Genomic DNA, 27998 nt, shown 5'->3' with positions numbered 1-27998 from the left:
CAGTTTTGTTGGCTAAAGGAGCGCCTGTGATGAAATCTTTCGTTTGAATATTAGTCCAAGAAGCTTCGAGACTCTTCTCGACGTTTTCTGCTTTTCCCAAATTGAGTTCGTTTACGATGAACTGCCATTTTCGCTCGATTTCTTTTTGATCGAAACTTTGGGACTGGATCTGGGAGATTATCTGTTCGACCTCGCTTTCTACTCTTTCGTTGAGGGTAGATTCAACTTCTTCTTCATTCGTCTGAGCAGAAAAATATTAGAGTAAAAGAGAACCTAACCCTTTATTAGAGTTAACCTTATTTGAAACCTGCGCCGCTACTTGAGTCGCTAAAATCACAAATAACAGGATCGAAAAAACTGTAAAGGCTGTCTGTAACGTCGCTCCCATCACGAAAGTAGCTCTAAATTTGATTAGATCGGTGTATTTCGATCGAAGTTGCTGTACTTGATTCTAGCAAAATATTCCGCTCGAATTTCCGGCAACGCGTCTTCGAAAGATTTGTGCTGAAGTCCGTAGTAACGATGAAGATCGCGGTAAATATCCATTGTCGATCCAGGAACATCATTTGGCGAGGCATAGAAGTCTTTGTACATCCGACGAACGGACCGTTTCTTTCCCCATTCAAGAATATCATTGTAAAATCCTCTCTTGGAGGGAAAGTGGCTTCTACTTGCTATGACGTGCTTTTTTAAGGTTCCCGTATTTAAAAGACCCACTTCCACCTTTTATACCAGGAACATCATACAGATTTGGAATCAGCAGGAAATTTTAAGAACTTTGACCATTTTAGTTTCCAAAATTTCCACTTCCGGTTCGATTCTAGAGCCGGAAGTTGACGAAATTTTGAGTCTGGGCAACTTGTGACCTATCAAATTGATACTCAGAAGATTTCGAGTCGTCTCATCTACAAATCATTCAAGAAAACCATCCCAACCGCGGCCAAACCGACCGGCAAAACTGGGAAAAAGGCATAAATTTGTGATTTTTCTTTAATTTTTTAGCGGTTGATTTGACTGCGGTCGGCATTGATTCCTCTCTCAGATGATAGGAAATCTTCTAAGCATCAATTTGATAGGTCACAAGTTGCCCAGACTCAAAAATTTCGTCAACTTCCGGCTCTAGAATCGAACCGGAAGTGGAAATTTTGGAAACTAAAATGGTCAAAGTTCTTAAAATTTCCTGCTGATTCCAAATCTGTATGATGTTCCTGGTATAAAAAGGTGGAAGTGGGTCTTTTAAATACAGGAACCTTAAAAAAGCACGTCTATACAACTCGATCCTCTGAGAAGCCCCATCTAATGACAAAACAATTATTTTTTTCTTTTCAGTCTACTTCAACCAGACTGATTTGTCTACTGAGGTGTCTAATTGGAATTTTTTCAATCGAAGCTATTGAGTTTAGCTGTTATTTTAATGAGAAGAAGAAAAAGAGCAATCAGAATATACATGTCAAAGATTAGGTAAAGCGGTCTTTTTGGTAATTGATAAGCAGATTTTTGAATTTCAAGAAATTTCAAGAGTGCTAAGGCGATAGTTCACAATTATTGGCGAATAGAAAGTTTGCTTTTTGATATAAGAAATAAGGCTGTACGGACTGAATTGTTGAAATCATAGGAGGTGGAAGTTGGAACTCGAGACATTTAATTAAATACATGTAGAGAGTACTAGCTGGCTTCGCTGATTGCTTGTTTTGCTGCATTTATCAGTGGAGTGAGAGACGAAAGAGGAGCGGACATCTTCAAAAATCTATGCCTAAAAATGGTTGGGTATTTTGCAAAAAAATTGTTCTTACTGTAGCAGCTCGCGAGCAGAGGCTCTTCGATCAACACTCATTTCCAAGCAGGCGTCGAAGAAATCAAGGAAGTCCTTTGACAAACGCTCAGGATTTGATATTTCCGGCTTGCCATGGGTGGCAATGAGGTACAACGCACGAAGGGGCTTTTCATTTAGATACGGTGGTTCACCATCCAACATTTCTATCGCCATGATTCCCAAAGACCAAATGTCGACCTTTGGCCCGTATGCTTTTCTTGTCACAACTAATATTTAGAAATAAATACTAGAAAAATAATATGAATTAACCTTCTGGCGCCATCCAATACGGCGTTCCGACCATCGTCTGACGATGTGACTTCTCCGCGGAAATCGTCGCACAGAAGCCGAAATCAGTAATTTTTACCGACCCATCAATGCCGAGCAGAATGTTGTCAGACTTGATATCTCGGTGGATCACGTTCTTCGAATGCAAATACTAGCAAACAGTTAAATAACATATCTTCATATCGACCTACCTCTAGAGCGAGGAGACATTCTCGACTGACAGCAGCGATTTGCGATTCTTCCATGCAAGTTTCCGTTGCTACATCGGTTAGACTTCCACCCGCTAAGAACTCCATTACGACCCAGAGCTCTTCCTTTTTCAAGAAACTTAAAAATCAAAATGTAAGCTTCGATGAATCAAGTTCAAAGTCAAACCTGTCGATGAAATTGACGATGTTGTTATGCCTAAAGTCGCGCATGACCTTAATTTCGTTCACGATCAAATCTTTCTTCGGCTGCTTTTCTAGCGCCATTTGCTTGATCGCGACTTTGCGTCTCGTCGTTATTTCCGTAGCAGTAAAGACGATGCCGCTAGCCCCTTGACCGATCTTTTCGAAGCCTTCGTACTTGAGCTCTGGATCGCCAACGCTGACGATTTTCTTCAGCTGGTCGAGGACTTGACGCATCTTTTCTTCCGCAGACTCTTCTTTTTTCTTTCTATAACAAAATCAAAATATGTTCCCCTTAATTCGATAAATGGCATAAGAATATACGCATAAAACCGCCTTGATAGTATTTTAATCGATCCTGAGAGGAACTCCTCCTTCCGCAAACTTCACTCCATTGGGTTTTGAAGCTTTCGAACTACTATCGTTAATGTCAGGAAAGTTGTTCTTCTCGACAATCAAACTCTTCGTATAAATACTCCTCGTATTATTCGGCCTTGCTGGAACTGGCGGAGGTGGACCTTCGTCCTCATCCGACGATTCTGACTGAGAGGCGTCGGAAATGATAGATTCTTCATCTGACTCCAAAATTTTTTCTTGGATCTTGGCCATGGTCTTTTTTGGTGGCTTGGTCGGCTTTGGAGGTTCTTGAGTTTGAGGATGAAAGATGAAATTTGGCTCGTCGCGTTCTTGATTTCTCTCGTCGTGGAAGGTCATGATCTTAAACAAACGATCACAGGGATCGAAATTGAAACACATTTCTCAAATTGAGAATCTCAATGGGGAGTTCTGTTTTTTACTTGTGAGGGGAAAAGTTCTAACTAGCCTAGGCTAAATTCTGGAATTGCTTTAGAAACTAGAAAGTGACCAAACTTCGGTGGGTTTTTCGTAACAACTGGCAAATTTCTTACCGCTACAACGTTCTCTGGATTCTTAGAAATCTCCTGTTTCGAGATATTCGCATCTGCAAGCATTCGTTCCCATTCTGCCGGCAGTCCTGTAAATTCACAGGTGTTGGGGTCGAATCCAACATGCTGAACGTGTTTGTAATCGCTCGGCATACTGATATCCGTCTTTGATAGCTTTGGTTTGAGAGTTGAAGGTTCTTTTGTTTGGAAGAGAGGACCAGGATTCGGCATAATTCGGATGAGGATCCGCTGCATGACATTTTTTCTGTTTTCGGTTGATTCTCGGGGAATTTCTGGAAGAGAAGGGGCGATCAGAGGATAGTTCTTAAAATGGGAATAAATATCCGAAAAGAACATTTCTAAAAAACTCTTCGAATGAAAAAACTTACTTCATCCGGGACGATATAAACAGACTCCCTTCTATTCGGAACTTCTGGCGGAATATCCTCCATCTTCACGAATCGACAAGAATATTTTCTTTTCTTACTTCTTGTTTTTCACTTTTTCCTCAGCGCATTTTCCCTCGCATTCGTAATTTTTCTAGATATTTAGCGATAAAGATTCTAGATTTAATTTTTTCGCGGCAAAAAAGTCAAAAAGCAGTATTTACGAAAAGAGTGATTGAGACGCTCGAGGCGCAATTTATGAGAACACTTTGCTCAAAAAATGACTCATCCTTGCGCTCGAGCCCTCAAAAACAGAGCGAATCTCCGAGTTTTTCTTTGAGAAATAAAAGAGAGCTCGTCCGGGAGCTACAATGAGGAAAAGGCGACCAGTGTCCTGAAAGAGAGCTGAAACGAAGCTTTATAAAAAAGTAAGTTAATTTTACGAAAGTAATTTTATTGAAATAATGAGTGTTCCTGCTCATAAATTTATCAAATGAAAGAGCGACCATGCCGTTATTTCCGCTTATAGAGGGTTTTTACACTTAGTGCGATTTCCGGGTTTGCCCCAGCCATCACTCATTCTATTGATTTTTCTAGAAGTGTCCCAAGGATAAGAGGGTTTCCAGATGAATTTATCCTCAATCTTTTCATGCACTGTAGTTTTCACTGTAAAGTTAACAGTCTTATTACTTCGAAGATCGGAATTCTATTTTTGACTTAGTTTTTGGCATATTGCCTGCAATACAACAGCTGCTATCGACAGTGATAAATTCGCACTGATTTTAATCGTCTACCCTTTATCAACAAAGAGTAACCTAATTTTAAGGTACCCAGAATGGATCGAACCAGAAAGGTTGGCGGCGCCCGTGGTGCGTGACGAAATATTGCAAAAATCAAGGACTTGCTCTTCAGAGCGCAAATTTTGAACTCGAGACATGGCCAAAATAACTGGCAGAAGAGTCGTCAATGAACAGCTCGAATACAAGGTAAAGAAAATAAATTTGATTTGATCGATCGATTTTTCCATCGAAGGACGCAGACATTCATTTTTCCCCAAGAAATTATTTTTAAAGGATATCTTTAGGTTGCTGGAGAAGGCAAGAATTCAGGCTGGCAGCCATTGTGGCGAATTTTGCCCAAATATGTCCTTGAATTCGAACGCAGCCAGGTCTCCGAGGAGTTTCCTCCGATCAAATCTCCTACGATCAAAGATGTTTTGGCCTACAAAAGAAAACTCAAAGAAGAAAACGTAGAGAAAAGGCCGGCTTCTGTCGATAAAGTTACCTACGCCCAGAATACTTCCGGCGATGAGACTCCTTATGTCGAGGCAGAAATTGAAGAAGACCCGGCTGAAGAAAATGAGAACAGCTCGGACTCGGAAGGAACCGATGAAGAATGGGAAATCGAGACGATTCTAGATATGCGAAAAGACGAAGATGGCGTTCTAGAATACCTCGTTCATTGGCGCGACTATCCAGAAGACGAAGCGACGTGGGAGCCAAAAGAGAATCTCGCCGGAGCAGCACAAGAGATCGAAAACTTTCATCGAAAGAATCCGCGACGAAGACCGAAGATGGTCAAAAAGACTGATAAAGAGCGCGATCTTGCGGCCATTCTCGTCGACGATAAAGAAAACTCCGATCCAGAAGACCTGGAAAGAGATCCTAACCCCGATTTTCTCGATGACTTCCCCGACGAGCATTTTCCGGTGAACGATAGCGATTCTAGCGACGAAGATTTTGAACCTGGAGTCAGTGAGCCGATGAAAAAGAAACAAAAGAAGGAGCATAAACCCCATTCGTCTCCCCTGAAATTGCCGATCCCAGCACTGCCGCACCACCAAACTCTACCCAATATTGATAGATATAAGCAATTTCGTCCAAAGATTATGACGAAACCGACGAATACAAGGCCACTAGGCTCCCAGTTCTACGTCATTCCCTCAGCTACTCTTGGCATGGCGATTTCTGTTATCAACAGATCCAAGAGGATTTTGAGCATACCTCCAGCGGCTAGACGGAATTTTTTCATTGCAAATTCCAGTTGGAAAATATTTAACCCAACTCCGACGAAGCTTATTGACAAGATGATTCTCAAGATTACTGAAAACCTCTTCATTCCATTTTCTTCGATTTTGAACCCAGAACATGCCCTCGCGTATCTTATTCAAAAAACTAATAAAGACAACAGAAATAAGCTCTTCAACAGTTCGACGATCGAAGTCATCATTTCAAATCCCACTCCGCCCCCGCCACCAGCTGCTCCCATCGATTTAACGGACGACGAAGAAGTTGATGCGGCGAAGTCTCCTCCAATGGTCACTCCCATCAGAGCGCGAAATGTTTCTGGTCAGACTATCACTGGTCTTCAACTAAAATCTCTTCATAATCCGGAGACGAACAAGAACAACGTGGTATACGTCAAGCCAGATGGCACCAAGCTGACTCCAGAAGAACTAGATAGTAAAGTTTACAGTCGGCTAACGGTCCTCCCGTCCATCGAGTCTCCTTGCCCTCGGATGGAACTGTTTCCATTGCCCATCAGTAAGAAACGTAAGAAGTCATCGCCAGTTGGGACGAGTGCTAGAATGGTAATTGAAGATGTTGAAAAAAGTCCTATCCCTCTACCGATCGACCTGTCCAAAAAGACAAAAGAAGAGCTTGAAAAATCGCCTGAACGTCAAGACCCCCCTAAGACAATCGAGAACTTCGGTGAGATCGTGAAGGAAACAGCAGAAGTAGAAGCCACGTCTATTACAGAAAACTCAGAATTAGAATCATCAACTGAACTCGAAGAGCCGCAAAAATCTCCACTGGATCTTTCTTCAAAAGACGAAGACTCTAAATCAGAGGATGTAGCCCCGTGTCCGCCTAAGTCAAGCAAGCCCGAGAAACCCTCGGCTGACGATGCAATGCGTAAATCGGAAGATGATTCATCTTCAGAAGTTTCTTCTCCGCCCAGAAAACGGCCGCTTACAGAAGCTGAACTTTTCGATTACGACACGTCAGAATTACCTCAAAGTCATGTTTCATCCCTTCCCATCCCGGCGAAGATTGAAGAGTCCACAAATATTGCAGCTACACCCGCCGCGCATCCACTGTCGTCGCCAGAAAAGTCTTCGCTCATGCCAACGAGATGTGCGAGAAAGCGAACCTTGTATTCGAGTCCAGAAAAGCCTCACGGTCTCCCGGTAGCGGCGATCAAACCAACTCAAAAAGTCAATATAGGAATGGCTCTTACTTTCTTCAGATTCTAAAGTTTTGAACAATCGTTAAAGTTTATCTCAGAAGCATCATAGATATGCTGCATATCATATGCATAAAAATCTTCAAAGAGGAAACGCTGAGCCATAAATAGCGACTCCTCGCCACCAATTAATCGATACTTATCGCGACGAGATCTCCATGGAGGATATCATCGCCAATGGACTACACTGCCACTACAAACACTGCATATTTCGCTTTCCCGTTGATCAGCCAGAAGTGGCTACTGCTCATTACGAGGAGGATCATGGCTATGCAAGTGAGTTCGCTCCCGATGCCACCAAATGCCAAAGCTGTAAAATTCGATTCAACACCGTCAAGGAACTCAGGAGCGGATTTGAAACTGATTTAACAATCTCTTCCATTATTTACTAAGTGATCGACTTAAATCCCACTTTAGTAAGCACAACCACCACTTCCACAACCCTGATACACGATACAGCTACGGCGATGGCGGCTTCTGCAAGGCTCTTTTCAAGTGTCAGCTTTGCACAATGGATTTCAAGGACTTCGGAGAAAAACGCAAGCATGAAGATTATCATTCAGAAGAAATCAAATGTGAGCACTGTCCCTACATTTCTCGAGCTACTGTGGAAATGGATGTCCATATCGTAAGTGACCATCATCAAAATCGAGAGCTATTTTCTTTTCTAGCTTCAACATTATGGCGTCACCGAGCAAAGTTGCCACATTTGCAATCATCGAGCAAAAAGCAAACGCGACCTCAACGAACACTTCAAAATGCACTTCAATGGAACCGTCCCGGACGCCGAGACCCTAGCGGCCCATTTATCCGAAAACTCGGGAACATCGATGTGCTTGTTGTAAATTATTGTTTTGTATAGTAGGAACCTATTTATTCAGTTAAAACTTTACACCTCAACTACTTCTATTACTTTTCTTTAGTTCTTAAGTTCGAACTCTTTTTAACTTTACTGATAGGGGGATAGCCTTTTCGCGAATTTATGAAATATTTAATGACCCTTCCCGTGTTTTCCTTTTCGGCACTGGTGCCAGTTTTCGAACCAACCATTTTTCGAAAATACATTCAGCACGAGGCGTTAATCATTTCGACCAATGAGAACAGCTTACCCTTTCCGTAATCGAGGGCAGCTTCGCCTCATTCCCCAGAAAGCCCAATAGCACCAGAGAAGACCTAGGATTCGAGATTTTATTGACATTTGATTGGCGCAAAGGGTCCCCTCTATTCAACCGTTATTTATTTCGCCTAACGCGCACTTTCTAGACTCTCTTGCCCCTCTTCTCAAATTTTTATTTATTCCGCGTTCCTAAAATAGAGATACTGACCCGATTCTATGACTGTAAATTATGAATATCGATCGCTCACACTCACCTTGAAAATATTTTTTCCACATGGATTATTTTACGTAGGCGTTTCCGAGTTCACTTTGAGCGCCAAATATGAAAACGTCTCTTTACGCGCGTTTTACAATCTTCGTTTTTAGACACTTCAAAGCGAGATCTACGGTTGAGAATGCCATCGAAGGCGAAAAAAACCCAAAATAAAAAGTCGACGAAAGCTGCTCGACGGGCCGTCACTGCCGGCAAGACTCTTACGAAGGGCACCCAAAACATTGACGAGGACGTCAAGTGTGCTCCCAAGGACTTCAATGAGGAGTCCGAATGGGAGATTGAGGTACGCTTAGCATTTTTTGACTTTCTCTAACAAGCGCCAAGCAATTCGGGGGATTGTACCTCTGCTGGGGTAAGAAGAAAGTACGAAAAGAAGATGGAAGCATCGGTCGCGAGTATTATCTCAAAGATGGTAGGATATTCTCTAAAAATCGATAATTCTAACAATTATTTTCAGATAAAGATCATCGTATTTGGATCAAGTGGACCGTTGCTTTCCACGACAAGATCCGCTGGTCCGCTGAGAAACAATGTATGATTATTTTATATTTCAAGCCATTCACGAAGTTCTTCTAGCCAGCTTGATTGGTGTCTCCAAGGACGCAATCAAGAAGATTGTCAACGACAAGAAGGCGTGGCCTATGCCTTCCGCCTCCGACGGCGTCAAGACTGGCTGGAAGGAACGCCGTGCCATCTGCAGCAACGTCGGCATCACCGAGTGGGCTCCATCTGGCAAAGAGGCCGGCAAGAGGTACAACCTTGTCGACCCCGAATTGCCCATCACCCAGTCGGAGATCGAAGACACCGACGAAGAGACCGACGAAGAGGACTCCTCCAACTAGAGCAATCCCACAGTCAAGTCCAGCCTCACATCCCTCCATCACCGCACCCCCTCTTACAGTCCCTTCACCCCCTTCCTTGTGGGAGGGTTTTTTTTTAGATAATTTCTTTCCGAGCTGGCTCCATTTATAAAACAATACTGCCTTTATCATACAATAAAATCCAAAAAAAAATATATATAACCGTGACTTAATCTATGAACAGCATTTCAAGCAGGTTAAACTTTTTAAAAAGCATCGACCAGCAACTTGCTGGCAGCAAGGATATTAAATCGAGGGCGGTTAAGAATGTCAGAAAATTCGCAATATAGCGTTTACTCGAAGATCGGGGCGAACAAGGACGAGGTATTCTCCAGGCTCCCATTTTTCCATCATCTGGCACCGAGCGCAACTCCAACTTCAAACGGTGAAGAGCTCTTTCAGTCGACCTATGACAAGTTCGCCTTTGACTCCAACAAGGCGCTTGACTCTTGCAGCATCCTTCTTGCCAAAACTTCGAAAAGAAAGAACATCGTTATGGAAGATTATATGGCTAGAATGCGAAAAGTCTATTATGAAAACATTAATCGCGAGGTCGACTGGTTCGGGCAGTCAGCAACTGGAAACTTCCTTGGCTATCCAAAAACAGACCGCGCCTTTAATGCTTATGTCGGACCTAAACTTGCGTGTATCGCTCAATGTATGTAAAACATGTATTCCATAACTAAGTCGATCTTAAGTCTTCACTGGAATGAGCTTCATGTCTGCTATTCGACGCCACTCGTACACTTTCGAAGAGGTCTATCGTACCCTGCTCATGGGTGGATTGATGGGAACTTTGGGCTTTTATATGTGTATGCAGCATGGTTTCATTGCTTATTTCTGGCACGGAGAGAAATATTTAGACAACAAGAATTCATTGAAAAACGGTTCGAAAGCGATTCTATTAGAATAGACGATTGAAGGGATCCTAGCTTCTGCTGAATCTCCCACTTCTAGCGTAGTTTGCCTGCTCTCTATATCTGGACGAGTGAAGAAAACGAGTAAAGTATCTTGACGTCTGTATTTCGAGCTGGAGTAAAATAGAGGTTAATTCACGAACTGCGTGAATTACCGAATGAAGAGAAATACACGGCGGCGACCGAGCAAAGCTCGATCTAGATAAGCAAGTGACCTTAGGGGACGAGGGAGTCTAACGAATCTAAGATCCCAATACCCCCATGAGACTGAAACGTCCTCTAAGGCCAAAGTGTGTGATTTTTGCAGGAGTATAAGCGTAAGATGAGTAACATGGCAGGTTCGAAACGTCGAGGCAGTCTGATTCGCGTTAAAAACCCTTTTTGGGAAAAAGCTTGAATCAGATGCGAAGTTTTCGTGATGTCCGAGCGGTGATGACATGAAGGAGTAGCTGCACATGTAGAAGAACTCAAAATACGTCGGCGACGGTAAACTGTGATAATTTCCGTACCTTTTCAGGCCCCGGTCGATGAATAGGGGACCTGAGTGGGGCAGTACTTGCGCTTAGTCGTATGACTGACCCGAGTTTGTGCCGATGTTTAGAGGTTCGACGGGCCTCGTTTCACGGTGTGCTCGTTTTGTATGTTTCGGGAGATGAGCTGCTCCAACTTCGGTTAAAGTCGCATTCGGATCGGCGCCGGCTGAGTATTGACGATCTGGTGAAGACTTTGGACGGGTTCTTTTCTTGCTGTTTTCAGTTGCTGAGCCCTCAACTACTGTTGAATTATGTTTATCGACTGACATATGGCTATTGTCGGGCGCAGCAACCTCCGAAATCACTGTAGCATCAGCTGACATGTCCTCGGCAGTTTCATAAAGAGTACCACCAGAGTACCAGCGATCTGACGGCTCGGCTGGAGCTACCGACGAGTCCAAAATAGATGTAGCGGTTGTATCTCCCAGATTTTCCATGTCCAATCGGCGTCTACTTTCCAAAATAGGTGATAGAGATGATCTTGGCGGTTTTTCCATAGCAACCATCGGAGTCGACGCGACCTGAGAAGATTTCCTCCCCCCCATGCGACTTCGACCCGGACTTTTCCATCGGTTTGGAAGTAGGAACAGGCGATTTTTGTGGGACTTTCGACTTAACGATTTCGGTTAAATGTGGGAATACGTACTCGGCCTCGTAGTAATCAATCCAGCGTAAGTCGTGATTTCGTTCTGCGGCGTGAACCACGTGTTCTCGATGGATGAAATCACGTTGTCCTTTTTTATCTTCGACCATGACGACCCAGTCGTTGCTCGAAACGGCTTTCAGGGGACCTACCCAGCGTTCCTTCTTGCTTTTAGCGTCGGTCAGGTTTTCTCGCTTAATGTACACGACAGCGCCAGCGGGGATTGGTCTCGGCTTAGGCTCGTTTTTCAGCCTGTGCTCCATGGCTCGGTCAGCAGCTTCCATCGCAGTTTTCACAATGGCTTCCGCCGATTTCGCTAAAGCTCCCACATTGAGACCAAACACCTGAGGTGTTTCCGCTGTCATTTCTGCGCCAGTAGAGTGGGTGAAAGTACTTTTTCGGCCAAACCAAACTTCTCGCGGTGAAATTTTCGTGCTTTTGTTTTTCACACTATTGAGCGCGCGCATCACGTGGGGAACGCAGTCGGCCCAAGTTTTTCGACCGGAAGATGAGTTGACCATGCAGAATAGACTGTTTTTGATAGTCCGATTCGCTCTTTCTGCGAAAGCGTTTGATTGAGGGTGAAATGCGGTACTTATTGTATGTTTTATCTGGTTAAGCTTACACATTTCGTCAATCACGCTTGCGCAGAAGTGGGTACCTCTGTCACTGTGTAGATGTTTCGGCAAGAAATCCATGGGAAGGAAGACCTTGTAGATGAGCGCTTTTGCAGCGCAGATAGCAGTGTCGGACCGCGTCGGAATGCACCAAGTGTAGCGAGAGAAAGTGTCCGCCACCACCAAATAATACTTGAATCCGCCAGCGGGAGGCATACAAGCGAAATCGATCTGAATCGATTCGCCAGCTGTTTTTCCACGACGAAGGGTTCCAAGTGGCGGTTTGGTACGAGTTCCAGCAGATCCTTTTCTGCGTAGGCAAGGGACGCAGCTGTGGACGTAGTTAGAAACATCGTCTTGAAATGAAGGCCACCAAACGTCCTCTAATCGCTCTAAAGTCCGCGGCTCGCCCAGATGACCGGACAAGTCGTGAGCTAGAAAGAGAAAGTGACTTTTTACCGCTTCCGGTACCACCGCCCGCGCGCCAGATTTGAATTGACACATCAAGCACCCGGTAGTGTTATCCAGGAACAGAGCTTTTTCCATCTTGAGTAGAGACGATTGTCGGTGGTCGGAGTCCTTCACCAGCGATTTTATGTCCAGTGGCTCCTTACCAGATTCCAGAAAAGTGATGATTGCACTCAGAGCAGAGTCCTCCCTTTGATAGTCCAGAATGTTATTATAATTCGCTGACACCAACGGAATCTCCATTGGCGCCGCGATAGCCTTGACGTTTACCTTATGTATCTTCACCTCTGATAAAGTGATTTTCTCCGGAAACTGATTTTCGTTCCAGAAAGGGACGAAGACACGTACTGGTGAATTCTTGTCGATTTCGTACTCGCGACCAACGGGAAACTCAGAGTCGTATCCAAGTGATTTGTCGTCCTCGCCAGGTCTGCGGCTCATAAAGTCGGCGAATTGATTTTCTGATCCCTTGATGTAGACAATGTGAAAATCGAATTCTTCCAATCGGCTTTGCCATCGGCTTATTTTAGAATTCTTGAACTTCTTTTTGTGTAGGAAGATCAAAGATCGGTGGTCTGTGTGAATCTGAAAGAATCTACCTTTCAGGAGCTTTTCCAGTCGCTCGCAGCACCAGACAATGCTAAACATTTCCTTTTCTGAAGTGTTCCATTTTCTTTCAGCTTTGTTGAAGGTGTGGGAAATCGCGCTTACTAGGTGCACTCTCCCGCCATACTCTTGTAGCAGGACGCCACCCGCTGCGTACAGGCTCGCGTCTGTGTAGAGATGAAAAGACTCGTCAAAGTTAGGAAAACTTATGACTGGAGTCTCGGAGAGTCGTCGTTGAATTTCCTTGAGCGCCAAATCCGCTTCTTTGGTCCACTTGAAACAATTTGTTTCGTTCGCCGAATTTCGAACATCGTTTATGGGCTTCATTCTGCTCGAGAAGCAACCGGATGAAATAGCTTCGCCCATTTTCGTTTCTAGAAAACCTCGGATCCAATTCAATGACCCGATTAATGAAGCTAACTCCTTTTGGGAGCGTGGGGGTTTCATCTGACGAAGAGCGGAGACTTGCGCAGGGTCCGGTTTGATTCCATCTTCGTTGATGATTCGGCCCAAAAAGTGAGCTTCGGATTGTAGGAAAGAGCACTTTTCGCCCTTGAGTTTAGCGTTAAACTTGCGGAGCGCGATGAATAGGTTTCGGAGAGTGTTGTAATAGCAGCTGAAAGTCTTCCCAAAACACACTATGTCATCGATATAAGAAAGCATCTTTTTCCTGGTGGGGCTTGAGTCGAGAATTGTGTTTACGACGCGCGAGAATATATTCCCCGAGCATCGATAACCGAATGGTAGTCTGCAGAAGGCGTAAGATTTCCCACCCCACTGGAAGGAAGTCTTGTACCTGTCGCTTTTCTTTACAGGGCACTGCCAATATCCACTTCGTAGATCAACTGTGGCGAAAAACTTATTGCCCGGTCCAATGTTCGCAATCGTATCCTCCATGCTTGGGAGATGGTAAGGGTCGGATTTGTCGGAGAGGCATTTGTTCAGGCTGTTTTTGTAGTTGATGCAGAAGCGCATTTCCCCAGATTTCTTAGGAATAGGCAATACCGGGCTGTTAAACCCTTTCTGGTCTTTGATCTCTTCTATTATTTTCGTTTCGAGCAGTTCGGAGATGTGATCGCTGACCTGACCATGAAAAGCTTGCGGAATCGGGTGTTGACTGATGTTTCGACTCGTACCATCAGTCGGGATTTCGATCTCGAACGGGAATTCACCCATTTTTTGACCGTCGCAGCCGAATCTGTCGTCGAATTCCAAACACAGCTCGGCGACCATCTTCTTTTGCCCCGGGTCTGCGTCTGCTGGTAGGGTTATTCCGAGTTTTTGCTTCGCTAGCTGAATGGGGCACCTGGCTGCGTTCTTGTTCGGCGCGTCCAGCTTTGGGACTTCTCGTGGTGGTTGAGTGCGGGACCGATCGCTGTCTTTGACCGCTGATCTAGTCGTCAAGTATTTCTTGATTTTGGTCCGCTTCACTCCGTCCAGCTTCACCACTTGAGTCTCAGTTTGTGTGAAGGCTTCGTTGTAGCAAAATGAGAGAGTACGATTCTTATTGTCGACTGTGAAGCTGTCCGTCATCGCATTCTCTAGTATATCGCGGCCCAGTAGACTTGGGTATTTACTGCCTGGCATGATGGTGAGATTCAAGGAGAATGCAGGGCCACCATTGAATGATAAGCGGCAGGGAAGGATACCCCTCGGCTGCTCGGCGGGGATATTTGGGCTGAAACCGGTGACCTTGAAGGGGCAGGGCTTCAGCATCTGGAGAAATTTGTCGGGAACGTAAGCAGCGGACAGACAGGAGGACTCGGCTCCGCTGTCGACTTCCATCGATACGTCAAAACTTTTAGAGCCCGTAATGATGGTAGCCGAAGCGAAATAAGCCTTTCCTGGTCGCTTCTTCTTCACTGTGTAAAAGTGAACATCGAATGGTTGGAAATCTTCGACGTTCTTAGTCGTATTAATCTTCTTGGATTCTGGTTGTTTATCGTCTTTCCCATCCTTAGAATCGGTGCTGGCGCGCTTAGCATTCTTCTTCTTTTTGTTCTTATTTCTGTTGAAGTGCTGGGAGACGGTCGCGCTGTCAACTCGATTCTGTCTTGTGGATTGGGCGAGACGGCAGAGTTCGTTGATATCGTAAACTTTTGATAGGCTTGGAAGGATTGCGTTGAAAACGTCTGGTTCTTCTTTCCTAAGATTCAAGTACAGCATCATCGTCGAGAATATGTCGAATATTTCATCGACCCCGGCGTCGGCTGACTTCTCTTGTCGGTAAGAGTTCAAAGTCGCTTGCTTCGCCTCGTTCATCTTTTGCAAGACGTTGGCGGTGTAGTGTGCAAACGGCTTCGAATGGTCGTATTCGACGTCGAAAACTTCGCTTAGCTTCAGTAAGTAGTGACTCTTCGCGGCGAATGATTTCTCTAGCAGCGCCTTGGCCGATTTCCAGTCTTGACAATTCAGAAATTCGGTTCCAAGTGAGCGTTCGATGTTCAAGTCGAAGTGGCTGTACACTGCTGCGATGAAAGGCTGTTCACGTGAAGGTCTGTCGCGGACGTAGGCGCGGTGATAAATGTCGGCTCTGCCCAAGAAGGTGTTGAAAGATGTGTTGCATGCGGCGTCCAGCTTCGGCAAGTCTTGGACGTGACGAGACCAGGTAGTGGCCACCCATGCTTCTTCTCTCATTGTAGCATTCGTAGATTCTTTTCCTTGATCGAGCTCGCAGGTAAGAAGCGTTGTACTGAGCTGTTCTAATTTTACTCTGCTTTCTGTGATCAAGGGCTCTAGGCTTGGCTTAAGTGATTCGTCATTTCGCACTTGTTCTTCGAGGTAGTTTACTCGATCGTTTATGCTTCTTATTTCGGTGACGGTTTCTAGCAGTGATTTGTTCGCCGCCATAGCTCGAAATATATCGGCAGTAAGGGTTTATGGGCCTTGGATTACCTTTCAGGCCCTCAGAAAATACTGCGACTAAAAGTCGCAATATGATGAGCTGAGGTGCCTTTTTGCGCAAACGCCCGACGATTTCTCTGTCCAGCGATTGTCGAAATTTCAAGGTCTGGTCCAAGGGTCGATTCTTCGTAAACTTCTCTCGATTTTTGGTGAAAAGTGGCGAAAGAATTCTGTTTTTCTGAGTATTTTAGGTTTTCCCCGGCGTGCGTGCGTGGTTGCGTGGGCGCGACTTTCGGCGCGTGGGTCGTGGTGGCGCTCGTGTGGTGGCGCTCGCTCGGGGTGGTGTTGGTGTGGTGCGGCGCGGAAAATTCTCTGAGTGGAGTTTCTCCGGCGGCGCGGTGGCGGTTGGTGATTCGGTTCCCCTCGACTCCGCTGACGGCCAATCAGCGTCCAAGTTGCGAAACTTCGGTTGTCGATGGCGGAAAATTTACCTTTTCTCCAACGGGACTACTCTGATACCACTGAAGGGATCCTAGCTTCTGCTGAATCTCCCACTTCTAGCGTAGTTTGCCTGCTCTCTATATCTGGACGAGTGAAGAAAACGAGTAAAGTATCTTGACGTCTGTATTTCGAGCTGGAGTAAAATAGAGGTTAATTCACGAACTGCGTGAATTACCGAATGAAGAGAAATACACGGCGGCGACCGAGCAAAGCTCGATCTAGATAAGCAAGTGACCTTAGGGGACGAGGGAGTCTAACGAATCTAAGATCCCAATACGATAATCAAACTCCTAGAATGCGCGATGTGCTGGTCCGGCCGAGCACTTGCCGCGATCGCGCTCTCAAGCTTCATCGTGCCTCCAACAATCATGGTCGTCCTCGCAGAAACAAACGAGAAGCACCGCGGAAAACTCATTGGCCTCAATGAAATTTGGACTCGCAAGTACTGGATCTTCTGGACAGATGTCTTCCGTCAGATTTTGGTGAAAAACGGGCGACCAAAGATTTGCGCTCCGAACTTTTTCTTGCTTCTACTGCTGCGCTTTCTGTTTATACTGTTTTTGAGACTGTTTATGACGAGAGACAGTTTAGAGATCTTTGCATAAAACACTATACTGAAAACGTTTCCTCGATATCATTCTAACTTATTTATTAAAAACAATTGTATATATTGATCCGGCTCGTATTCGCTTATTTCAGAATGAGATGGAATCTCCGCAAAACATTATATTGAACGGGCAGCACAGTTTTTCGGATAAAAATGCAGATCTCAATGAAGGATTCAAACTTACGTTTCTCGTGAAGCTGGTATTTGTTTTCGGAGTTTATGAGATTCATGATTATCTTCATTACTTGCATCCGATATTGCTGATTCTGCTTATTTCCGCCGTTCATGTACTAGCTTGTTTAGGACAAGGGACCTTACTATTAGTTTGATTTAAATTTTAGCCCTTTTTTCGTATTAGTACGCATCTAACTAATAGTAAAGATCCTTCTTTAGCAATTCAAAGACCTAAATATGCAGACTTGTTTAAAAACCGCAAAATATTCCTATCAATTGCTGCATTAAATTCCTGTCAATCGTTGTGTTGGATCTACGCACGACGTTACTCCGGTTCGCTCCGAAGCATCGTCCTTTTCGGTTTCAATGATGGAATTCGGATTCTCGCAAGTTTCTGCAAGAACCCTTCGCTCCGTTGCTCTGGAATCTTCTACATCCTTGGGCTGATCTCTTGCGTCGGTAGTGGAAACGCAATGACTGGGTGTTTTCTTTCCATTGTTGATAATTTGCTGGACTTGCTTTCGAAAAAAGCTCATCTCAAAATCGACAAGACGGTCCAAAGAGCGGATTCGGAAGTGCTCGTCGAAACACTTTCTTTTGCGATGATTCTGGTTTTGTACGCGTTTTTGCGATTGTTTGGTTACGGAGTGCACACGCATCATGTTCTCGACGAGCCAATTTCGATGATTTCAATTATTTTCCCGATGATCACTTTTGGAATTTTCACGAAAACTCTCCCGTGGCTCGCCGAGTTTCGAAAGCTAAAGTTGTATTGTCACCCGAAGACTTCTGTTCTCTGGTACCGATACGAACTCTTTGCCGCATTTCTGTTTGGCTATCTTTGGGATCACCCAGTTACTTCGAAAGTATCAGGACTTATGCGCGAAGAAATTATCGGAAGAAAAAGCCATGAATTGGAAGGGAATATCATCGTTCTTTCACTGTTTTTTCTAATGGCCGATTGGTACTGGCGCGGAAGTTCAAGTTCTCCTCCTCTTACAACGAGCACCAGTGGGTTTAGTATATCTAAATGCATCCTTGACCTTGCTGCGAAAAGCTCAGCAGACCCTGTTCTAAGAACAAAGACTTTCTTCACTTTTCTAAGCATTTCAATTTCCGCTTTGACTTGCGCTGTTGCTGGCTACAACAACTCTTTGGCGCTCTTTGGGGCTGCTCTTTTGACCATTTTCAATTCGAACAAGATCATTTTGTCTCTCGTCAAAGGCCTTGTTAGCAATTCAAAGCCGTCAAAAATGTTCAACTTTGGTCTTGCTTCTGTGGAAAGTCTGGTTTGTAACAATTTCCAGACAAAATCTTGAATATTCTTTTAGGTCGATTATCTTTTATCTGTTTTGATCGTGATGAGTTGTTTTCTCATTACAAAAGAGTCGATCGTTAGAATGACTTTCTCCACCGATGTTTCAACTGAGTTCGCTTTACTAATTACAACCATCAGTATTTGCGTCAATCTCGGAGGATACGGATTATTCGGAGAGGAGTTTTTAAGAAAAATGGACGAGTATGAAAATCCTTCGCTTTGGAAAGAAATGCTTCGGGCTAACATCGGTTTCATCGCGATCGTTTTATCCGTTTTTCTTAATTCGTGGACAATCTTTGATTCACTCGTCGCTCTCGCCATAGGTAGTGAAATAAGTTGCGGGAGTTCGATATAGAAATTTTTAGCTTCTTTCGTTGGATACGAATCGCTGCCGATTCTAAAGAACTCATCGGAAATCTTACTTCTCAGATGCCCAAGCAGCATCGAGCGGGCGTTCAAAGAAGCGCTCCACAAAATAATGCAAATGAAAGAAGTGGAGTCTTACCGCGACCATCGTTGCTGGACGCTTTCTCCGAATGTCTTTTGCTGCAGTATCGTTCTGCACATAGGCGAAGCTGCTGTCGAGAATACAGTCATTTGTGTTGCTGGACAATATTTCAAGGTGCACTCGGCGAATTTGTTCTGTTCTTATTAAGTTTCAGGAAGCTGGAATCACAGAGATAACGATTCAATGCGAAAAAGACATTTGCCACGCTTACCTAGCTGGCTCACAAGCCCAATCCGCAAAGAGCAAGTTCGAGTGGCTCCAGCCGAAGAATCAAGACTCTGAAATTTATATTTAACTGCCAACTGATATCTTTAACCACTACTCATTCTGTAAATTCCTTACTATCTTCAAAATAATTTTAACTTCTCAATACACGTGGTCGGTTCAACCGACCACGGCGGGTTTGAGCCGCCGTTATTTCTCTTGTGATAATCCGTTTGACCTGATTTTTGTAATGTGAGCTAAGATGACTAAAACGAACCACTTTCTGAAATTTTGGATGTTTTCTCAAAAGTGGTGGCGTTTTGCATCGGATTCATCTTTCATTCTACAGCTGCAAATCCAGAAAGTGTTTTTCAAAAGTAATTGTTTATCCTGATAGGTGAGTGTTCAAGCTTTCCAGCGATATGAATTGTTACCTTTTTACCCGCCGCAAACGAAAGTTAAAGCTAAAAGTTTTGAGCGCTCTTTCTGACAATCCGAATTTTACGCGCCGCGCGGGGCTGAATAATGCATTGTGGTCCCCTCACCCGACCCCGTGTTTTGAGCGCTTAGTTGCGCGCCCGTGTATTGAGAAGTTAACCCGATAACGCGAGTTTGAAATTATACGATAACGAGAGCGGGAGCAGTTAGTGCACCCGGGCCATCTAGAACAATTTTAAGCAAAAAGAGGGCAAAACTGCTTGTTTTCTTGGTCTGTAAGACGGCGCTTTCGTCGGATTTTTGAAAAATGCTCGGTCTAGAACTCCTGAGAACTCTTTTTTGTGAGGAAAAACGCGAAAAGAACGCGCGCTCTCTTGATGAATGTTATGTAACATCGAGTTCTCGAGACGAATTTCCAAAAATTTCCTCCTTTTTTGTAAAAAAATAAGGATTAAATAGAGTATGAGTAAGAGTATGAAGATTTCTTAAAATCAAACTAAGTGAGGAATAGGTGCTAGAATCTAAGTTTTTTTGAATTTTTGGATTATCTTCAAAATTGAAGAAAATCACAATGCAACAACTAGCTCTGGGAGCACTTAGTGCTCCCGCTCTCGTTATCGGGTTAATTATGCGTGGCGCCTACGCATGTGGTGGGTCTCTCGCGCGCCCCAGGTGTAGGTCACGTGTGCGTAGGCGTCTTGGTCTTCCACCTCTTTGTTTTTCGGAAACAGCAGTTCACTTGAGTGAATCCATTTTATTCGTTCATCATTTCAGAGATGGATCATCAATTCAAGGTGCCAAAGGTGCCGAAGATTTCGAAGGTTCCGAACATTATTCCGGTATGGCGCCCGAGTAATAAGAGAGAGAGAGAAAGGAGTAAACAAGGAGACAAGAAGCACGAGAAAAAACTGATCTTTGGCAGTCCCATCTACGCACCCATCGAAATACGATGGCTGCATTCTAACCTCAGTCTCATCGACGAGCTGATCGAGACGATCCAGGACGAAGACTTCAGGAAGATTCGTTACGCGGCAGATCTTAATATCATCGCCGCTTATCGTCAGTACAATTTCAAGGCATCGACAGATGCAGACATCAAGCCACTCAATCAGAGGAATGAGTATGCTGACCACAAGTTTGTTAAAATATTGGGCGGATATCTTGTTTCGCTGTTCTCTGAGCTGCCCAAAGGAACATGTAAGAACGCTCATCCTTCCGGACTTCTTCCTTAATCTTTCTTTTAGTAAGTGAGTTCACCAAGATAAGCTACAAAAATTTGGTCGAGTCCCAACGTACGAAGAACTCTCAGACAAGGCGGTGATGAACCTGGTAAACTCGTTGCGAAGAATGCTTGCGGAATACGAGATGCATGCCTCAAATTTTGACCCATGCATGCGCGACGAAGAGGGCATGGCGTGCAAAGAGCTCAAGGAAATGGAATTGTTGAGAATGATGATGCGCATCATTCTCGATGCATTTGAATCGATCTACCAGCGAATTCAAGTTATTCAGTTCAAAATGAATAAAGAATTGTCACGTAAGTCAAATTTGCTTTCTAGGATCAAATTGATCTTAATTTGACTGGTCAAAGGTTTACCAAGAAATTTCAGAGGCTATTGATGAACAAAATCGGCGAAAAACTAACTACTTGATCGCGAACAAGACGATTGAGGATATCAGAGATTCGTTGCCGAGCACCAAGATCTTCAACGATTACAATCACATGTACAATCTGATGCCGAGAGTTCATCTTATTCGAGCATACTGGGTATGTTTTTTGCTATCTTCCTTGATTTCACGACTCTTTTCTTAGATCCTGCAAGATTACACAGATGTCATCTTGCACACACAGCATATGGCGGCCATGGAGTGGGAAACTTTCTACTGGAAAGGCGACAAAAAGTTTCATGATGAATGCTTTGCGTACAACATTGAATCGTTGATGAACATGCAGCTCGAGGCGTACAGACTTCTCGACGACGACAACGGCAAAGTGATCGAAAACCATCTCTACAATCGCGAGCCAACGTACGGCCTTGACGGGAACTTGACAAGTTTCGATCGAACGGCGAGAGCGCTCAAAAAATTGACGAACAGATGAATCCACCTTGGGGAGACGCAGCCTTCAACGCGCCTGATCGAGTTCTCGAGCTTGGGGACTGGTCTCAGTTGGAGAAGGCAACGGACACGGCGCTCAAGACCTTCCCGATCAGTTTGGTCGATTTCGGAAATGAAAAAGACTTCCAGGCGATCACATACAAGCTCCTAGAGGCTCAGACAGACGCTATTCGAAAGGAAAACATTGAGATCTTCGAGCGGGAGATCAAAAAAAGACGCCACGAATGGTTCCACGATAGAGTGACCAACAGGGACGAGTACAAAACGACCCTGCCGGCACTTTTTCTGAACGATCAGCATGACATGTTGAACCTTCTGAAATACATTGATGACAAGGAAGAGGAAAGCAATCCCTTCAAATTAACTGACATGTACACGAAGATGGACGAGCGACGCCGCCTCTGGGACGATCTTCCTGAACAGTGGCATCTCCTCAGGACCGAACTCCGGAGTCTCGTCAGTTTGCGGAACGGCCTGATAAAGCTTCCTCTTGGAGCAAAGACAGGCAAAAAGTTCAAATTCAGACTCGACACGATTTGCGCCAATGTTTTGATGGAGAAAGCAAAGATGCTTCGAATGATGAAGGATGACGAAGGTTGTGATTCTTGCATCGATTTGGCGACAGATATTCTCGAAGAAGTTCACAACATGAAGAATAAGCACTTGAAAAGGCGGCTCAACTTGCTGAACATACTCACACTCGAGAGTCATCAGCTCATCATTTCGCTATTGGAGAAATACAACATTGAGAGATCGCACATGTACGAATTGTACAGCGAGTTAGTCGATGATCGTGAGCCGTACCGATTGCTGATCGGTTCGCCCGAAGGAACCAGGTGGTTTCGAGCAAGTGCTGCGAGCAAGATCGCCTTTTTGCTTGGAAATATTGCGCTGAAAGACAACTCAGAGTTGTTCAATGACAAAGGATTGTTCTTTGGCCTGGAGAATACACAGCTCAGTCTGGACTACAAGACAACTGAAGAGGCCAGAGGCTGGTTCAAAAGAGCGTGTAAGACTGCGGAGCTCTGCCGACCTGGAGATAATTTTCAAAAGAGAAAGTGCTACTATGCGATGGCCGAGCTGAACGATGAGTTTTTTCGACAGCACTCGACGTTTTTCTTCCAGAAAAACACCGCAGAGCAGACGCAAGCTGATCTGGATGCATCTGTCCTATCCCCACCGGGATCAGTCACCCAAGGAAGTCAGCTTACTGCTCGCAGTGAGAATAGAGAACTGGTCGATTGCGCTCTCAACGCGATTGAGAAGTACGGTCAAGCAATTGTTGCTGGCCACCGTTTGGACAGAATGTGTCTCTTCAAAATCATTGAGTTGGTCTTCCATGTTGCCGATGCCCTTGGCGAGCCTGGAGTCATGCAGCAATCTGTTCACGATAAGAGCAGGATGATTTTCGCTCGTTTTGAAAAGACGATGAACATAATTCCTCCAGAGCAGATTCTGACGATCATCACTCAGATTCTTGGTCGATTGAGCCACCGATGCAAAGACTTTGTCACTGTGTGCTTCAAGATCACCCTGAAGATGACGAAGGTTTTCCCTTATCAAATGACCTGGTACTTCCTGAACTTCTCGCAACACGCGAAGGAATACGAAGACATCCGAAAGAAAGATGAGAGAGAGCTTTACAGAGAGTATCAAAATAACATTGATTTGTGGGAAAGAAAGGGAAAAAGAGGAATGAAACCAGTCCAGACTGCATGGAGCGAAATGGAATCGAAAAATTTGCGATCAGCTGTCGTTCGTGGAAGGAAAATCTACATGACACTAGTAAAGAGATTAATATCCGTTGATGAAGAGTACAAGCGAATCTTCAGGCATTACTCTGCCGCGTGGACCCTGATCAACGAGATCATCAACCATAACTTTAGAGAGACACCGTCTGGCAAGCCAAGTCTCCGTTCAATGAAAGATAAAGTGAACCTCGCATCCGCTTCTGTAAAACTGCTCGAGAAAAAGTTGCCTGATGACTTCAAGGTTCTCATCCCGACAAAGGAGTTTATGCGACCAAAGCAGCGTAACACGCGGCTTCTAGCAGACTTTGATGTAAATTTCTCGCCGTTTCAAACCACGAGCTCATCTCGATCAAAGCAAGGGAAGAAACAACCGGAAGAGGATATCGAGCAGACTGGCGAAGAGTTCTGCGAGATGCACAATCTCGACCATGGAGCTGACGACGACGTAGAATACAAAGAAAATCCCGATGATCCAGAACTTGCTACTGTTATAGACTTCGATGATTATGGAGAGTTCCCAGTGTCTCCAGGGGAGCATCATGAACCAGAGGAAGACATGGACAACGATCCGGATACCTATGACCCGCCCATCGATACTGAGAAAGACACCTGGAAGAAACCATGGCATCCCAACCTGGTTTTCATCACTTCTTTTATGGACGAAATACTCCAGTTGTCTTCCCAGCAAAAACCAAAGCGACTCGTCTTACTGGGCACAGATGGTAGGGAGCACAGCTTCTTGTTGAAGAGAGGCGACGATCTTAACTTGGATTCGAGAATCGGAGAGACTTTCGAGCTATTCGACTATCTTCTCCGACACGATGAAGAGTCCCGTGATGCAGATATGTCGATTCGATCGTACAACGTATTGCCGATTGGGCACAAACGCGGAATCATTGAATGGGTGGACGATCTATGGGTTCGGGTTCACAAATAATTTTCATTATCTCTTAGCCAGGGATCTAAATTTTTGCCGAAAATCAATTGCGATGCGATTGCGACGCAAAATACTCCGGAAATTGCGATGCGATTGCGATTTTTGTCGCAAATTGCGAATTTTTCGCGAATTGCGATTTTGTCGCTATTTGCGAAATTTTAGCGAAAAAAGTAACTTTTCATAGAATTTAAGAAAATTTTTGAGGTCAGGCTTTCAATTAAGCCTTAAGAACACAGAACATAGGCTCTGAGTCAAAGAAAACTGTTGTCAGAATAACAAGGGAGCAACTAACAAGGCCGAAATTCGCAAAAAAATCGCAATTTGCGAAATATTAGCGAAAACTGAGTTGCGATGCGATTGCGATTAGATCAAAAAAGTTTTTGCGATTGCGAATTTTCTGCGAAATTTCGCATCGCAATCGCAAAATATTCGCAAATTGCGATTTTCGCGAAAAAATTTAGATCCCTGCTCTTAGCTGTTAAAGAATAGATGTTGAACTTTTTAACAGGCCTTCAAAAAGTGCTTGCAAGCTTATTATGAGCGCCGGGGCTACACAACATCCCAACTTTTTTGGTCACCACCTGAGTTTTCCGGCGATGGCGCTGATCGAATGAAGTCCTTCGAAGAAATCAAGAAGAAAGCTGGACCACCAGTTTTCCACGAATGGTTCCTCGAAAGCTTCCCGACTGCTGGCGAATGGTACCAAGCCAGGGAGACGTATCAACGATCACTGGCAGTTACCTCAATCATTGGTTCAATTATCGGCTTAGGTAATTCATTCATCGTTGGCTCGTTTTAATCTGTTCATTGAAGGAGATCGCCACTGCGACAACCTTCAAATCTGCCAGCGAACAGGAGAAGTCGTCCATATCGACTTGAACATGATCTTCTTGAAGGGAAGAAATCTCAAGGTGCCTGAGATCGTGCCTTTCCGAATGACAAGGAACATAGTCGACGGTCTCGGTCCTGTTGGCGTTCAAGGTACCTAGATTGAACCGAAAACATTCTTTCAATATTTTAGGTCTTTTCCGCAAAACGGCTTTACTTACCATCCGGATCGCGAAAGACAAGGGAAAGCTGTTGCGAACAGTATTCTCGCTTGTTCTCCGAGATCCAACCTGCAAGTGGGAAAAGATCAGAAGCAAGAAGAATGTGCTCATAACCAGCAGCGGAAAGGACAGGTCACAAGAGTCGCCAATCGTTCTCATGAAAGAGAAGAACATGATGAGAGAGGATCGACAAGCCGGTAAGATTTTTTTGTCTTGAAATGCTTGTTTAAGCTCATTTCTTTAGCTGAAGACCTGACTGATCTTCTCAAAAGAGTCTATTGCTACGATCCAGAGACAAAGAAGATCCTGCCTCCCAGCGACTACCTCGATTTGCTTGTCCAAACTGCCAGCGCGGACGAAAACCTCTACAAAATGTATCGAGGTTGGGCGCCGCACATGTAACGCTTCCTATCTTGTCACTTCCAGTTAACCCAGACCCCTCAAAATCTAACCCAACTCCCCTCCCTTTCAACAAGTTCAACACCTAAACGATCCTGACAATAGAACATGTTAACTGCCCCTCACTTCACGTTCCTTACTGATACATTTATCGTAAAAGTTCAAAAAATAAATCTCACCCAACACAATCATGGTTCAATTTTTTCTTGCAACCTCATGCATCTTTATGGTATCATATGAGTAATGGAAATCAAGGATGAAAAAGTAAATACCGTTTGGGAATTGGGCTCTTCTCAATTTTTTCTCTACTGCTAATTGAGGAATCTTTCGCTAGAATGATAAAATGAGAATTCTCTGTGTAGCAGAAAAGAACGACGCTGCAAAAAATATTGCAGCTCAATTGAGCAATGGCTCAGCGAGGAATGAAGCAGGGCCGAGCAAATACAACCGACTCTATAAGTTTTACTCGATGTTTGAGGTAACTTTCGAATCCGAATCTGACCGTTGATTGTGACTTGTCTTGTTCCAGGGACACCAGGCTGATTTTGTGATGACTTCGGTAAGCGGGCACATGCAAAACTACGAGTTTCCGATCCAGTACAAGAGCTGGAGCTCGACCCCGCCAGACGCTCTCTTCGATGCGCCACTCGTAAAGAATGTCACAAAAGACATGGTGAAAGTAAAGCAAAATCTGGAGCAGCAGAGTCGAACACACTCGGTCCTCATCATCTGGACCGATTGCGATAGAGAAGGAGAGAACATCGGTGCAGAGGTTCGAGACGTTTGTCTTCGAGCGAACAGAAATCTCCGTGTCCTTCGAGCGAGGTTTTCTGAAATCACTCAAACGGCCGTTCGACGAGCGATGGCGAATCTTGTCCCGCTCAATGTGCTCATTGCAGAAGCAGTCGATGCTAGACAAGAGCTGGATCTGAGGATCGGCGCTTCTTTCACCCGACTACAATCGTTATTCCTACAGAACCGCTTTCCAACACTCGTAGATAGATTGGTCAGCTTCGGGAGTTGTCAATTTCCAACATTGGGCTTTGTCGTCGAAAGATGGAGAGCAATCGCGGAGTTTCAGCCAGAGAAGTTTTGGAAAATCGAAGTGCATCACAACAGAGGTGGAATGAACACGATTTTCACCTGGTCTTGTGTTCGGCTCTTCTCAGAGCGAGCTGCGGCGGCGATTTTCGAAGAAATCGAGGAAAGCGGAAGAGCCAAAGTCACGCATTTAGAATCAAAGCCGAAGTCCAAATGGCGTCCCTTTCCACTAGAAACAGTCGAGCTCGAGAAAAAAGCGCGAATGCTAGGATTAACAGCGAAAGATATCATGAAAATCGCCGAGAAACTTTACACTACTGGTTTCATTTCGTACCCGCGTACTGAAACGAATATTTTTCCTAAGTCGCTGGACTTGAAGCCGATGGTGGAGGCGCAACAGCGAGACCCGAGATTTGGAGCCTTCGCGACGGAGATTCTTCAAAACGGGATCGACCCGAGAAATGGGAGGAAAACTGACGAAGCGCATCCACCGATTCATCCGCTCAAAGAAGGATCAGGAAAGGGCCTTCAGAACTTGAAAATCATTTCCTCCTGACCATTTTCTGAAGGCTTGAATAAGGATTAGTTGGTGCGGAAGCGAAAGTATACGAATTCATCGCCCGTCGATTTCTCGCGTGTCTCTCTCGCGATGCACAAGGCTTCGAGACCACGTGCAAGTTGGAAATTGCCGAAGAGGAGTTCTCCGCAAAAGGGTTGCTCATTTCCGACAGAGGCTACTTAGAAGTTTATCCTTACGACAAATGGTCAGACAAGACTCTTCCTCAGTATCAATTCAACGAGGAATTTACCATCACAAATGCGGAATTCATCGAGAGCACGACTACTGCTCCACTGTTGCTTTCTGAACCTGATTTGATTGGTTTGATGGACAAGTATGGCATTGGAACGGATGCTACGCACGCTGATCACATTTCTACAATTCAACAAAGAGGATACTTAAAACTCACTCGCGAAAAACGATTCGAACCGTCTCCCTTGGAATTGGGCTAGTCAGTGCTTATGAAGATTTGTCGATTCCACTTGCGA

The 27998-nt window shown here is 44.6% G+C and overlaps 7 protein-coding genes across 8 annotated transcripts; 6 read left to right on the top strand and 1 right to left on the bottom strand.

The window, feature by feature from the left end:
* Window positions 1-13: 13 nt before the first annotated feature.
* LOC145698262 (serine/threonine-protein kinase PAK 2-like) lies at window positions 14-4043 on the bottom strand. The gene is made up of 10 exons (XM_081775464.1): window positions 3785-4043; window positions 3399-3719; window positions 2847-3207; window positions 2477-2768; window positions 2293-2428; window positions 2084-2252; window positions 1794-2040; window positions 446-1753; window positions 296-401; window positions 14-241 (listed from the first exon to the last, which is right to left on the bottom strand). The coding sequence occupies exons 1-8, from the start codon at window positions 3845-3847 to the stop codon at window positions 1666-1668; spliced, it is 1677 nt and encodes a 558-aa protein (XP_081631590.1). The 5' UTR covers window positions 3848-4043; the 3' UTR covers window positions 14-241; window positions 296-401; window positions 446-1665.
* LOC145696101 (uncharacterized) lies at window positions 4022-7271 on the top strand. Its single transcript, XM_081773088.1, has 4 exons — window positions 4022-4209; window positions 4608-4767; window positions 4866-6998; window positions 7129-7271. The coding sequence occupies exons 2-4, from the start codon at window positions 4717-4719 to the stop codon at window positions 7132-7134; spliced, it is 2190 nt and encodes a 729-aa protein (XP_081629214.1). The 5' UTR covers window positions 4022-4209; window positions 4608-4716; the 3' UTR covers window positions 7135-7271.
* Window positions 7186-9433, top strand: LOC145696108 (uncharacterized). Of its 2 annotated transcripts, XM_081773094.1 has the most exons (5): window positions 7446-7655; window positions 7699-8701; window positions 8743-8830; window positions 8876-8950; window positions 8995-9433. In XM_081773094.1, the coding sequence occupies exons 2-5, from the start codon at window positions 8540-8542 to the stop codon at window positions 9258-9260; spliced, it is 591 nt and encodes a 196-aa protein (XP_081629220.1). In that variant the 5' UTR covers window positions 7446-7655; window positions 7699-8539; the 3' UTR covers window positions 9261-9433. The 2 variants fall into 2 exon arrangements, with proteins under 2 accessions (XP_081629221.1, XP_081629220.1); XM_081773095.1 differs by lacking the exons at window positions 8743-8830; window positions 8876-8950; window positions 8995-9433 and adding an exon at window positions 7186-7368 and having other exon boundaries at window positions 7440-7655; window positions 7699-8516.
* Window positions 9434-9511: 78 nt separating this feature from the next.
* LOC145696107 (uncharacterized) lies at window positions 9512-17079 on the top strand. The gene is made up of 3 exons (XM_081773093.1): window positions 9512-9936; window positions 9977-10165; window positions 16702-17079. The coding sequence occupies exons 1-3, from the start codon at window positions 9546-9548 to the stop codon at window positions 17010-17012; spliced, it is 891 nt and encodes a 296-aa protein (XP_081629219.1). The 5' UTR covers window positions 9512-9545; the 3' UTR covers window positions 17013-17079.
* A 27-nt stretch (window positions 17080-17106) lies between these two features.
* LOC145696103 (proton-coupled zinc antiporter SLC30A5-like) lies at window positions 17107-21142 on the top strand. The gene is made up of 5 exons (XM_081773090.1): window positions 17107-18477; window positions 18520-18829; window positions 18872-19128; window positions 19169-20853; window positions 20901-21142. The coding sequence occupies exons 1-4, from the start codon at window positions 17662-17664 to the stop codon at window positions 19307-19309; spliced, it is 1524 nt and encodes a 507-aa protein (XP_081629216.1). The 5' UTR covers window positions 17107-17661; the 3' UTR covers window positions 19310-20853; window positions 20901-21142.
* A 600-nt stretch (window positions 21143-21742) lies between these two features.
* LOC145696100 (uncharacterized) lies at window positions 21743-26089 on the top strand. The gene is made up of 5 exons (XM_081773087.1): window positions 21743-24444; window positions 24971-25232; window positions 25276-25443; window positions 25484-25708; window positions 25756-26089. The coding sequence occupies exons 1-5, from the start codon at window positions 21754-21756 to the stop codon at window positions 25911-25913; spliced, it is 3504 nt and encodes a 1167-aa protein (XP_081629213.1). The 5' UTR covers window positions 21743-21753; the 3' UTR covers window positions 25914-26089.
* Window positions 26090-26248: 159 nt separating this feature from the next.
* Window positions 26249-27962, top strand: LOC145698261 (DNA topoisomerase 3-alpha-like). Its single transcript, XM_081775462.1, has 3 exons — window positions 26249-26388; window positions 26440-27475; window positions 27532-27962. Exons 1-3 carry the CDS (start codon window positions 26254-26256, stop codon window positions 27960-27962), a joined length of 1602 nt encoding a protein of 533 aa, XP_081631588.1. The 5' UTR covers window positions 26249-26253.
* Window positions 27963-27998: the final 36 nt, after the last annotated feature.

This window comes from Oikopleura dioica, chromosome 2 (assembly GCF_907165135.1).
Source record: "Oikopleura dioica chromosome 2, OKI2018_I68_1.0, whole genome shotgun sequence".
Taxonomy (NCBI): domain Eukaryota; kingdom Metazoa; phylum Chordata; class Appendicularia; order Copelata; family Oikopleuridae; genus Oikopleura; species Oikopleura dioica.
This window is presented reverse-complemented; position numbering and strand designations above follow the sequence as displayed.

Coding starts and splice junctions, on each gene's coding strand:
- LOC145698262 (XM_081775464.1), bottom strand. CDS start 3,847: ATGGAGGATATTCCGCCAGAAGTTCCGAATAGAAGGGAGTCTGTTTAT. Junction 3,208..3,398: donor ATCCAGAGAACGTTGTAGCG/GTAAGAAATTTG, acceptor CGTTTGTTTAAG/ATCATGACCTTCCACGACGA. Junction 2,769..2,846: donor AGGAGGAGTTCCTCTCAGGA/TCGATTAAAATA, acceptor ACATATTTTGAT/TTTGTTATAGAAAGAAAAAA.
- LOC145696101 (XM_081773088.1), top strand. CDS start 4,717: ATGGCCAAAATAACTGGCAGAAGAGTCGTCAATGAACAGCTCGAATAC. Junction 4,768..4,865: donor ATGAACAGCTCGAATACAAG/GTAAAGAAAATA, acceptor GGATATCTTTAG/GTTGCTGGAGAAGGCAAGAA.
- LOC145696108 (XM_081773094.1), top strand. CDS start 8,540: ATGCCATCGAAGGCGAAAAAAACCCAAAATAAAAAGTCGACGAAAGCT. Junction 8,702..8,742: donor AGTCCGAATGGGAGATTGAG/GTACGCTTAGCA, acceptor ACAAGCGCCAAG/CAATTCGGGGGATTGTACCT. Junction 8,951..8,994: donor CTGGTCCGCTGAGAAACAAT/GTATGATTATTT, acceptor AAGTTCTTCTAG/CCAGCTTGATTGGTGTCTCC.
- LOC145696107 (XM_081773093.1), top strand. CDS start 9,546: ATGTCAGAAAATTCGCAATATAGCGTTTACTCGAAGATCGGGGCGAAC. Junction 9,937..9,976: donor ACTTGCGTGTATCGCTCAAT/GTATGTAAAACA, acceptor GTCGATCTTAAG/TCTTCACTGGAATGAGCTTC. Junction 10,166..16,701: donor CAAGAATTCATTGAAAAACG/GTTCGAAAGCGA, acceptor TCAAACTCCTAG/AATGCGCGATGTGCTGGTCC.
- LOC145696103 (XM_081773090.1), top strand. CDS start 17,662: ATGACTGGGTGTTTTCTTTCCATTGTTGATAATTTGCTGGACTTGCTT. Junction 18,478..18,519: donor TTGCTTCTGTGGAAAGTCTG/GTTTGTAACAAT, acceptor ATATTCTTTTAG/GTCGATTATCTTTTATCTGT. Junction 18,830..18,871: donor ACTCGTCGCTCTCGCCATAG/GTAGTGAAATAA, acceptor AGAAATTTTTAG/CTTCTTTCGTTGGATACGAA.
- LOC145696100 (XM_081773087.1), top strand. CDS start 21,754: ATGAATCCACCTTGGGGAGACGCAGCCTTCAACGCGCCTGATCGAGTT. Junction 24,445..24,970: donor AATGGGTGGACGATCTATGG/GTTCGGGTTCAC, acceptor ACTTTTTAACAG/GCCTTCAAAAAGTGCTTGCA. Junction 25,444..25,483: donor CGGTCCTGTTGGCGTTCAAG/GTACCTAGATTG, acceptor TCAATATTTTAG/GTCTTTTCCGCAAAACGGCT.
- LOC145698261 (XM_081775462.1), top strand. CDS start 26,254: ATGAGAATTCTCTGTGTAGCAGAAAAGAACGACGCTGCAAAAAATATT. Junction 26,389..26,439: donor AGTTTTACTCGATGTTTGAG/GTAACTTTCGAA, acceptor GTCTTGTTCCAG/GGACACCAGGCTGATTTTGT. Junction 27,476..27,531: donor CAAAGAAGGATCAGGAAAGG/GCCTTCAGAACT, acceptor GGCTTGAATAAG/GATTAGTTGGTGCGGAAGCG.